This window comes from Ursus americanus, chromosome 12 (assembly GCF_024610735.1).
Source record: "Ursus americanus isolate L20-20 chromosome 12, mUrsAme1.1.p, whole genome shotgun sequence".
Classification (NCBI taxonomy): Eukaryota; Metazoa; Chordata; class Mammalia; order Carnivora; family Ursidae; genus Ursus; species Ursus americanus.
This window is the reverse complement of record NC_142138.1, coordinates 17,647,604-17,659,812: the sequence shown is the minus strand read 5'-3', so window position 1 is coordinate 17,659,812 and position 12,209 is coordinate 17,647,604. Positions and strand designations below refer to the sequence as shown.

General features: G+C 39.6%; 1 protein-coding gene across 6 annotated transcripts in view; it reads right to left on the bottom strand.

Annotated features, from left to right (window-relative positions):
* NFIA (nuclear factor I A) overlaps nt 1–12,209 on the bottom strand; it is a 367,611-nt gene that overhangs the window by 176,851 nt on the left and 178,551 nt on the right. For 5 of the 6 annotated variants that reach the window (XM_087865942.1, XM_087865944.1, XM_045802210.2 and 2 more), the window contains exon 3: nt 1,746–1,811. The exons of the other annotated variant lie outside the window; for it this stretch is intronic. In XM_087865942.1, coding sequence (XP_087722068.1) covers nt 1,746–1,811 — 66 coding nt within the window. The remainder of the gene's footprint in view (nt 1–1,745; nt 1,812–12,209) is intronic. 6 annotated transcript variants of the gene reach the window in all.

Below are 12,209 nucleotides of genomic sequence, written 5' to 3'. Positions count from 1 at the left end.
TGAAGACAGATGAATCGCAGGCCTGCTGGAGGGACGGCCAGCCCTAAATACGCAAACCACATACCCGTACGTCCCACAAATTCTTAAAAATGAAATAAGAATAAAATGAGTATCTCCAGACACAACTTCAGGCAGATTATATATAAGTATGATCGAAAAATGAAACATTTAAGGTATCACCTATAAGTCACATGGAATTAAAGGACGAAACTAATGTATAAATATCCCTTTAAAAATGTCAAACAATTAATAAGATGTAGCTATTTATGGCACTAAAATCAAGACTTCAGGGGTCTCTCTTTCCTTATGCTTGCTTTGAAGAGACAACTTTGATAAGGAAAATACCACGAAAACACCAGAATAAGAAGAGGGATAGCCAGAGAGTCCATATTTAATGTCAGAATCCAGCAACGAGATCAAGAATTTCCCAGGCTTGGGAAATGAAACAAATTCTGTAGTGAGAGGATATCTCATGTGGTAAAAATCCTCCATCCCACAATACCGACATAATTCAGTTTACCTTATCTGTTCCAAAAGGTCAGACGGAGATCAAAATGGAAAAATGTATAGCACAACAAAAGAGCGACCAAAGGAATGTGGTCATTCTAAGTAGATGAGAAACCAATATGGTAATGGATGATACTGACAAGAAAAATAATGAGTAATACTGAAGAGCTAAAAATTTTTTATAAGCTACATGAATATGTGCATCTTATTTAGCTCTTCAACAGGTAGGCTCTTATTATATATTATTACCATACTATTTTCAAGATGAGGAATAACTTTATACCTTGAGAGGTTAAATAACTTGCTCAATATTACAAAGGTAAGAAATAGCAGAGGCAGAATTTGAATGCAGGTCTGATGCCACGGCCTGAGGTTTTAACCACGATGCCAAATGCCCTTCACAGGCCCCTCAAGGTCAAGCCTCCCCATTAGAGCCTCTGGTTCTGTCACTGAGGAAGAGCACTTTGAAATCTTATGAGATGAAATCTGGGAAAGTACACAGTACAATGTTTAGTATAGGGTAGGGACTGCCAGTTCACTTTTCAGTTTTTACCAAAACTGATAGTTTTACTCTATCTTAAATTCCAACCTATAACAATCTCTTTTGTACTTGGAGCGCCTACCACAGATTGAGTACTTTCCTGGATACTATTATATTTGTATATAAAGTGTGCATTCTATGCTAATCAAGTTTCTGCAACAGAAAATTTATATAATTACACAATTTAGGAATTTAATACTGTCATGTACCCTTACTGTTTTATTTCAGACAATTTAAAGTGGAAAATCCTTCAAAGGCAGAGATCATTTTCTGAAAGCAATTAGGAAAGGGTTGAGCTCTGAAAGGCTACAAAAATATTTGTCAGTAATGCCCTTAAATCACCAGTGAAGAAGGTGGCAGGGCATTCGCCACCTTAGAAGGAACGAAAAATGAAACAGAGAGGCGGTGGCTCCTTGCTTGTGCTGTAGAAGATTCTGATTTGGTAAATCAACCCTACCTGTCTCATAGTCATCAAAGCTCTTGGGAACTAAGGTTCTCATGAGGACCTTGACGGTGTTCGGGAGAGGGGTGGAGGAGGGCTTGGAGCTGCTAGAATGATCCAGAGACCTCCTTGAGTCATCAAAGTCATTCCTACTATGAGCTGCCATAGGGCAGACCCCAAAATCCTTGTACTTGGTTGGCTCCTGGCTACCGCTGGACTCTGAAAGCAGCAGCTAGAGTCCCCAACTAAACTTACCATTTTCTGGCTGGTCCTTAATGTCAGCATCACTTGGCTGGCTGGGACTTTCAGATTGACTTGAATCTGAAAAACATAAAAATACAGCCAAAAATTACAGGGTCTGCGAGGGAAAGTGGATCAGAGGTGCCAGACTTTCTCAAAAGGTTCAGCATGGAAACTAGGAATGAGAACATTATAGGAATGACAAGATGAATGAGAAAAAAAAAAAAAAAAGCAGGGGAAGGGGAAGATAAGAAAGGGGGAGAAAAGCAGCGGCAGCAGCCCGTGCCTTCAGAGAGAGGACGCTCGGTTCTGGGTATGCCTCCAGCGGCATCTGGCTCACGCCAGATCATAACTCGAAACTCTTCAGAAACCATTCTCTTACAGAGAAACCATTTCCAAACTGCTCTTCTTCATTATTTATACACTAGAGTCTGATAAAGACTTCATCCTTCATTACACACATCTGAAGCTTGATTCAGAACATAATAAAGTGTCAAAACATATTTTGAAGCTGGTATATAAAAGCAACCCAAACAACAGTAACAAGTTCTGTTGATATTTAGCTCTGTACCACAGCAACACACGACGCAGACTAACGCCACTAAATACAAGAGTCCTAATACTCCGGCGTGTTCCCTTGCAATCACAGGATCACTCAAAGGCATCTTTCTGAAAGGGACAGGTTTCCTCCACTTTGCAAGTAAGATTTTCCTCTTGTACTGATGCCTCTGGGAGCTCCTAAGAGGACTTGTTTGCAAAAACAGGTTCCTGCACACCTTCGTGGAATGCCATTTTTTTTTTATTTTAAAAATACAATTCTTTCTAAACTAAAAAAATAAATTCAGGTAATTTCTCATTGGGCTCATTTTTGACGCAATAACATTTAATTTTAAAGATGAGATCAAGTTAAGTTAGAGCAAAAGAATCTCACCGAATTAGATCTAAACATACTTAGACATTTTTTTGGAGGGAGGAGACAAAAATCAGGCAAAATATTTCAAGGGTAAATTTTTGTGCTGTGAAACATATGCTGAGACTTGAAACAGTATATAACATTATCTAAAAACAAACAAACAGAAATGTTTTTTAGAAAAACCTCTATATCCGTGCAAAGTCTGGCTAATAATTTTACTTTGGCTTCACAGGGTTAGAGTTGGCTGTGTAAAATTTGACCACATTTCAGCAAGAAGTTCAGTGCAAGATCAAAAGGTCATGACACTTAACTGTGATTAAACTGAAAATATTACTCCTATTTCAAAATATTACTTCTGTTTCTACTTCTATTTCAATAATTTATAGCATTATTATTCTCTTTCTTAAGAGATATTGCAAACAGAAGTAGCACTCCTAGTGACCCTAGGTCGAGAAATGCTAATTTATTACTTTAGAAAGGCTCTCTGCTTTTAAGCAAATGAGGATTTTAATTATAAGGAAGTACTACAAGGAAAATGTCTATCTTTAAGTTTTCAGATGATCTTAACCTGGTGACTACGGCGAAAATTCTATGCTGATCCAAAAGTGCCAATGACAGAAGATGTGAAAGATGAATTTTTACTTAAGTCTGGCAAAGTGATAGCTTTATCATTTTGTAACAATTGCCATAGTGAAAACACAAACAAAAGCATGCTAGCTAAAAAAGCTTGAGAGAAATCCTTCAGAATGATCCCTGAAATAAAATGCGGAGCCTGCAGTGAAAACGGGAAATGCAAATTTATATTGGACCATATGTGAAATTTTAATTCCATAAATTAATATTACTTTTATAGCAAGCAGTTAAAAAATATGGCATGACTACCTTCTCTTTTTCTACAGAAAGAACCTATACTTTTGCCATAAAAAATAACAAATAGTCTGAGAAGCATTTCAACATGGTTTAGGTGAAAGGCATACTTGCATTATTTTTGTCCAAGAACATTTTAAGCCGTTAATATTGATAATTAAAATTTTAAAAATACTTAATTTTGTTTTAGGGAAAGTTAAAATTCTTCCTGATCACATCCCAAAAAGGATACATAAAATTCTGCCAAATAGAACACTTATGTTGCAGTAATACCAGCAAACCTAACTGGTGGAAATATGACAGCTCAGCCGGTGTTCTTCTTCTAGACATAGTATCTTCAGGATTAATCACTTCTTTGTGAACAAACGGAAAAACATTTTTCATCTCAATCTAAATATAAATAAAAAGCCAATCGCGTTTCCGATATTTATCCACTAATATTAAGGCAAGAAGGATAATGAGATCAAAACAATGTCTTTAATAATATAAAGATGGACTTCTTTGTTCTTTTGACTTTTCCTTTACACTCGGTTCACCACCCTACCTTTATGGAAACATAACGTGATTACAGAAAACGAACAGCAACAGAGGATGGCTGTAGGTGTGTTCAAGGTTTAAAATTCCAAGCCACAGAAAGAGAAGCAAATAAACAGCAAAGGACTGAGAGGCAAGAAAAGATACAGAGTTGGTGTGAAAGGGGCTGCAGCGCTCTTCTGAAAGCTCAGATACACACACAGGGGGAGGCATCTAGCCAAACTGAAAACGGAATTTAATTTCTCCAGTTTTATTCAAAAGCGGGAGACACTGCTATCCACCGAGGACAGCGCAGTAAAACACACTATCCTGGTAAGGGACAGGCAGAGCCAAAGGTCGACAAGGAAATTTACATGATCTAAAAATTTCCGTAGTTACTTTCAACCCTGGGCTGTTTTGGGCCGTTTCTTTTTTGAACCAACAAGGAACAGAACTACCCTGTCCGGGGCGATGCTCTATGCTGAGGATGCATGGACACTTTCCCTGATATTGCAAACGGTCACCAATGCTATTAAGTATGGAGCCAACCAGATGACCAGAATTGCAAATTAATTTCTACCAATACACAAGTGATAAAAGTGAACGGCTGCTCTCTTAAGCAGGTGCATGGAAACACTACCGTGGAGATTAATGATTAACTTACTTTTCTTTTTTCTACTTGGTAGAGACCTAGCAGAAGCCTTGGTTAACTTCATAGCTTACTTTTTTTTTTTTTTGACAATGATCACATGGTCAAGTTGATTGCCACCTCCTGAAAGGATGAGAGGCCCCAGAAAACAGCCCCGACTGCATGGAATTGGATGCCATATCTCATAGCTTCTGTCTTCTACCTGGCATGACTTCCTCCGGTTCCCTGGTTGAAAGCCAGAGAAGATCTGTATATTACAATGAAGAGAATATTATTTAAAGTGTGTTTAAATGATGGAGTTGGAAATGCTACCGTGAGGAAGTACATTAGGGGTCATCAATTTTTTTTCCCATCTAGGGACTTGCTTTTTGTTGAAGGAATCTTAGACTTCAACCTAACCTTGAAAAGCAATGTTTCTTTGGGTTTTTAAAAAATTTATGAGCAGAAATGTAAACCTAAAATAGACAGGGTGTGCATCTAGGAGGCTGGGTTGAGACCTCTTCATTGAACTGGCAGCCATCTATCCCTGCATTGTTATGGCGGCTACAGCTATATTGCTGTAGGATTAATCACTTCTCTGTGAACAAACGGAAAAACATTTTTCATCTCAATCTAAATATACAAAAGCCAATCGCAGACAAAGATATTTCGCTATCCATATAATCACTGGGGGAAGGAATAAAATAAATCCTACTGCTGACATCTCAGTCTCTGCTTCCACGAGCTCGTGCAACGCAGGGACAGAGGCCTTGTGCTGCATTTGCTACTCATCCATGCATTCAGTCGCCCCAACCTCAGGTCTGCTCCCCCTCTGCCTGGACTTTCAGAGACTCCTCCCTCTGGGAAGGGAAGAATGACAAAAACATGTCAACAGGGTAAAACCAAACAGGCAAAAAAGATAGACGTCAATTCCCTGCAGTTTATGTTCTTTAGACGTGAAGCAAAGGTGGAATGTTGCTAAGTCTTCCCTGCACTCGACTTGGTGTTAAACTTTCTCCTCTCCGGTCCCGTCACTGTACACCCATCTCTTATGGTGTGATTTATACTCTTTCTACTAAAGGGATCTTAAATGATCTCCTATGAGAATCTAAGTTCCATAAGAAAAGAGTTCTTTCTCACTCTTGTCTTGTCCCCAGTACCTTCCAAGGGTGCCTGGCCCAGCCAAGGATTCACTAACTGCCGAACTCGAGAGATGAATCTTCAATAAGATGAACTTGCCGTTCGGCTTTCTAACCCTGGGCCAAGGCCAACGACCGAAAAACATACTCAGTTCATCCCTACCGGGGATTGGGACTCACAAAATGAGGAAGGAGGGCAAAAAAAGGCCTTTATTTCTGCTTGATGTTCCCCTTCGTGGGGCCTGGCAAGAGAGAGACGGGCGCACCCTCTGGTTGGTGGGTGGGCACTCTTGCTCAGTGTTTGGCAGTTGCAGACAATCACCTCCTATGGTCCCCTGGACGACACACCGCAAGAGGCGCCTCCGTATGACAAGAGCTGAGGACGGGGTCTGACACACCGGAGGCCCCCAGAAATGTGTGCAGCCTAAAATGATGGACGACAGAGGATCTTTTTGCACACTCAAAAAATACAAAGCTGAGAGAAATCTGCCATATCCGGACACCTGAGGAGTGCCTTAAAATCCCGGCAGCCGCTGTGGTGAACAAGTGATGAAGGAAGACCAGACAGGACATGGCGAAGAACCCTCCCCACCCTGCCACGAGCCAACGGAATTCCTATTCAGTTATCAAGATATCCACAAAAGGCCATGGACCATAAAAGGACAAATTCTGGTTCCATTAGAAAAATAATTCAGCCCAAGTTTCAACCTCTGTCCCTACAGTATGATTTGGCTAAAAATGAAGTTTGAAAAGCCTTTGTTAAACTTCCATGTCCAGTTCTAAATCTCCCAAATGTAAAGGTGATAGGAAGAAGCCAGAGGCATCCAGGAACAAAAATGAGTCACTCAAATGAAAGAAATAAAGTGAAAATTCCACCTAAGAGAGTTGGAAGTTGTTTGTGATGTGAAAAGAAAAGGCAAAGACAGGAATGAGTACTTTGCCGCAAATAAATGAAGAGTTAGGAGCATTTCTGGAAGAAAAGAAAATAAGGACTAGGGGTAATTATACTCTGAATATAATTAAGTTACACTCCACAATTGTAGCCCTTAAAGATATTCAAAATTCAGGTGAGTTTTGTTTCTTATGGTTCAGGAAGACAGAGTTCTTTGCAAAAGAGGCCAAAACACACCAAGGTTCATTTTTTCTACATCCGTGATGTTATGATGGAAAAATAGTTCTCCCTCTGATTGCTAGTGTAAGGTTTAGGATACTCGACTGAGACCATCCAGTATCACACGTTATGATAGTAAAGAAATCTGGAAGGGCAAATGGCTATGACCGTCGCATTTATTAGTCATTATAGCTACAGTTACAAAAGAAATATTCTAAGACTTTTAAAATTTAAAGCTATTATCTATTTTTTCCCAGTATCGCCATGACCTTAAAGCCTGAGTTGTGAGGAAATTATTCGAAACCCTTCATCTGAGAATGTAGAATTGTCAGTGTCTAGGTGCACATATGTATACGCAATATGCAGCTTACACGTGAACACTGATGAATACAATACCATCAGCTAAATCTAACATGATCCATCATGGTCTGGTGAAGAACAAACAGAGATTTATAATGTCATCATTCAATCTGGGGCCACTAAATATATTCAATTATTATTAGCTTTCCAGAGAATAGATAAAAATCCTTTAAGCTCAGTGAATAACCAAACCAATATTTAATGTCAATTAATGTACACAGTCGTGACCCACTTAATGAAAAATTAACATACAATAACCTAGTTTTTAACACAGATAAATCATGAGGTGAGTCACACCATCAAAGTTTTCTCAGCTTTAAAAATGGAAACACTCCACGGGTCTTTAAACGGGAAGTCTTATCTTTATTGGATTTAAAATACAAACTTTGATCTCCATCGCTTTCCCAGTAAGCTAGGAGGGAGTGTTTGTATGGGTGTGTGTGTGTGTGTGTGTGTGTGTGTGTGTGTGTGTGTGTGTGATAACTGCAGTAATCGAAGTGTGCCACGCAAGTCCTTCACCAGAGGGAGATGGGGAGATGTAGCAGAGGAAAAGCCCCAGTTCCGAAAGAATTAGGCTAGCGTGCACACGTGGGTCTTCCTCTCCTCTAATCCAGACTCGGACGGAGGGGGAAGGCTGTGTTCCTGCAGCAGTGACTTGGAAGGGCTCCACCAGACCACCCCGGGGGCTGCCAGCTGCTCGGGAGATCGACCTCTTAGCCATTCCCCTGGATCGCATTTTCAGGGCATACTTAAGAGTGTTACATAATCTAGGTTACTACCATTTTTTTTCTTGAAAATTTTTTTTAAATGCCTTCCTGAAGAAGAATTTGTGAAATATTAAATTTGCAGGAATTAGAGTTTTTGGCATTAGTGTTGATATTCAGAGCCCATCTGTTTAGTCGGGACTGTGTATGATGATGAGACCGTTTAGGTTGAAGAGTGAGTCAACTGTCTTATCACCTACTCATAAATGTGTTATTTTTCTATGTGCACAAGGAGGTTGTGGAATGATATAGTTTTAACACGTTGAGAAAAAAAAATAAAATGGCGTAACTATTGTGTTATGACAGTGAGGGGGAATCATTTCTAAGCTTTAAAAATGACAAATTCAGTCACTCTGAAAGTAGTGACAAAATGACTCAATCTTAAACCTTCAATCTTTGCATGAGGCTGATTTCAAGTAATGATCAGCTTTTTCAATGAAGTTCTGCATGAAGTCAATGGCCAGAATATGCAGATTATAAAAGATCTGCAAGCATGATACTAAATTTATAATTTGCCACATTTCTTCAACAAGGGTTTGTGACTAAAATAACTATAGTATTCAGGTAATCATTTTGAGTTTTGTTTTTCCCACAACAGGAAATGTGATGGTAACCTGTTGATCAATTCAGAACTCCAAAGTTCCTGAGTCAACCAGTCACCTACCCACTCACGTGTAAACAAAGACCTGCTTAAAAAGCCATCATATCCCCCTTTTAGTCACTTTTTTCACAACCAAAATTAATTAGAACAGTAAGTTGTTGGAGTTCTTTAACAGAAGAATATATATATTTGAAGATTACTCACATAGTCATCTATACAACTTAAAATAGAAAATTTCCCTCTATACCCTCATGTTATAAAAACAAATGTGTCAAATGAAAATGAAGCATAGTTGAGTTATAGTCTATATGCATTATTTTCTTGTATCTGAATATCTATAAAGAAATTTATTACAATAACAAAGTGACCTCTGTTAAGGGGAACTATGCTCTTTAAGCTCAGGATGTATACTAAGTATTAGCCTTTCTTGCTAGCTTTTCTTGCATTCATACTTTACTACTTAAAGGAGTATGAAATGAACAACAACAAAAAAAAGGTGTTAAAAAATCTCAGCTATATAATTTAACTGCTCTGGATCTCAGTTTCCTCATCTGTAAAATGGGGACACTAATCACCATCCTGGCCCAATTTAACAGGATTGTTGTGGATATCAACTAAAATAATACAAGAAAATCTGGTTTTAAAACTATAGGTCCCCCCCACACACAAATGTCCATTTACCACAGCAATATAAATCTTCCCATCCAATGAGGTTTTTTTTTTTTTCTTTTTAAAAATCAGACCCAACCCACACATGATGTGATTCTGGTATAAAACATCAGCATCAAGGACCTGGTTTAAAAGAAAAAGTTCTTAATTCCCATATGCTGGGAAAGAGATTATCTCTGATAATGGAAATGTAAATCTCAGCTTGCCGTTGTTTATTCCAGACAGACATTTGTGTGTTAAGTCTGTTTATCAGGCAACACTTTGTCTCAGCCAGGAAGTAGTCAGTCTTTGTAACAAGATGTATGCAAATGAATTTCCCATGAGTCTCTGCAGCAAACTGTAGCAGGGGGAAAAAAAATTCCTTGTTACTTTACCAGCAAGAAGCTACCTCAAAAGTAGACTAGAGACAGAACTAAGAGCTAGACTATGCTGATTAGTTTAAATGAGTCCTAAACATGTGCTCACAGTCTGTTGCTCTTTATTCTAAGCAGACTTGGTGCATTACATCTGTTTATCAGACAACACTCTGTCTGGGTATTCGGGCTTTGTAACCTGTGTGAAAATGAACGGTGACCATAATCCCATGAAATAACCTGTCTGAGGCAAAACTCCAAACCTCCTGTCACTTTAAGAATCCCCACCAGTAGGAATTCCCATGAAACCTTTGAAACTTAAAAAAAAAAAAAAAATTCATAGAGCTCAAACTTTTTGCCCACCTTCTATCTTAAATAACTTTTCTACATTCACTGGATCTCCTAAAGGCATGATAGGCTCAGGACAGAATGGTGAATTTTATCATGCAAACTGGACTGACAAATTGAAAAAACTGCAAATATGCCCCACCTAATGATCAAAAATCAGATTTCTAGAAAAGAATCATAATAAAAAAAGTATTCTTTAATCCTATTATTATTTATCCTAGGATCCTTTTTTTTTAATCCTAATATAACCAACTCTTTAAAAAAAATCTATACGTGAAAAATCGAACAGTGTATTTCTTTTCTTTTCGTTTTTCTTGTTGGTTTTCAACAGGGTTTACCAGAGGAATCGAATTGGTTTAGCTTGTCTTCCTAGACAAAATAAACACGTTAGGACTCTACTTGTTTGTATTCTCCTCAGTGGTGCTGTATGCATCAGCAGCTAAAAACAAAGAAACTTTTTAGCCGCTCAGACAAAATGCAGAAGCTTCCCGAACAAGGAGGCAAGGGAGGGGGCATGGCTGGAGGGGAGGGTGGGGGTGGAGAAGTGTGCAGAAAGTCTGACAGTCCATTCAATATAGGGATGATGGCTATAATGCATCCAGGGTCCCCTTGCTAATTAAATATGCATTGGCCCAGTTTTGATCGATGCAGGCCAGGGATCAGGTGACACACCTGTAAAATCTTGAGTCCAGAGCTCCCAGGAAAAGGGAAAATACAGTCTTGTCTCCTTATCTTTGTTTTCAAAGGCTCTCAATTTCTGTGCTTAGATATCTAATTTAATTCTCTCACCCCTCAGCAAACTGGATTAGGGAAGTCAATACTGCCTTTGTGCATCGACAGGAAAACACAGCTTTCCTTTTATTCAATTTGGCTATGACCTTTAGACAAAGATAATGACAACTGTCTAAAAGTAAGGTTAAGGCCTCAAGAAGACCCCCAGAGCTCGGGCTCCCACGGAATTTGGGATGACAAGGTGGTGTGGTGGGGTGTGCTGTGACAGTTCCCTGCTCGGAAAGGCAAAAAGGGGAAAGGGGATTAAGAGGGGAGACCAGGGATGAGGGGCACGGGGAAAACACAAGCAGAAGAGGTTTAAATCTCCCGACTATACAACCGAACTCTCAAAAATCAAATGACTGGACCCCTGTCACATCCATAACCAGAGAATAATTCTGTGAAAGAACAGGAGTGAGAACGGCATAGTAACAATTTGCCTAAAAAATGCAGACACCTTCATGAGAAGGTTAAAGACTCTGCGGCTGGGTAAATCAGGACGTTCAGGGGTTTTTTGTTTCTTTTTGGTCTTTATCCTGAAGCGTTTGCGAAAACAGGACCGTCTATCAGTGTGTTATGAATTCCACCCCTGGGGAGGAAGAGAACTAGAGATTTTGGACAAGTCTGGGATTCTTCAGTGTTGGCAGTGTTCGCACCATTACTCTGAACCAAGGGGGAAAATGACACTGGGACCTTTTCCTGAAACAGTAACTGTTTCCTTTTTAATTCCTCGATCTTGGGGGGCACCTGGGTGGCTCAGTCGTTGAGCGTCTGCCTTCCGCCCAGGGCATGATCCCAGGGTCCTGGGATCAAACCCCGCATCAGGCTCCTTGCCTCCCTGGGAGCCTGCTTCTTCCTCTCCCACTCCTCCTGCTTGTGTCCCTCTCTCTCTGGCTGTCTCTCTGTCAAATAAATAAATAAAATCTTAAAAAAAAAGATTCCTTGACCTTGGGCCTACCCATTCCATTCATGAAGTTGTTGCATTCATTAATGCACCCACTGTGTGCCCTTCACCCCATCTCTGGTATAGAGACACAAAAGTTTAAAAGGTGAGGTCTCTGTTCTCAGCGAGCTCTCAGTCTATGCGGCTAATAAAAATACAATCAAGATTCTGCGGCATCTCCTCTTGATTGAGTCCTATCTCCTGGTGAAATCAATGTACAGCAGCACGTCATTGTGCACACGCCTAATTGCTTTTATCCTCTGTTAGCAGGAATCAGTACCACTAAATGCAGGCTCGTAACAAAATTTACAGGAGCCTGGATGCTAACTGTTGGCGGTAATGGCTGGGATCCGCTTTTCTAGGGAGCTATGGGAAGCTGAGACAGAGTCCTTTTAAGAGAAATGGGGAGCTGTTATTGTATAATTGGCATTGTTGGGCATGGTGGAAAATACCAAAATGGTTTTTTTGAATCAGATTTTCCCCATAGAAACAATTTCAT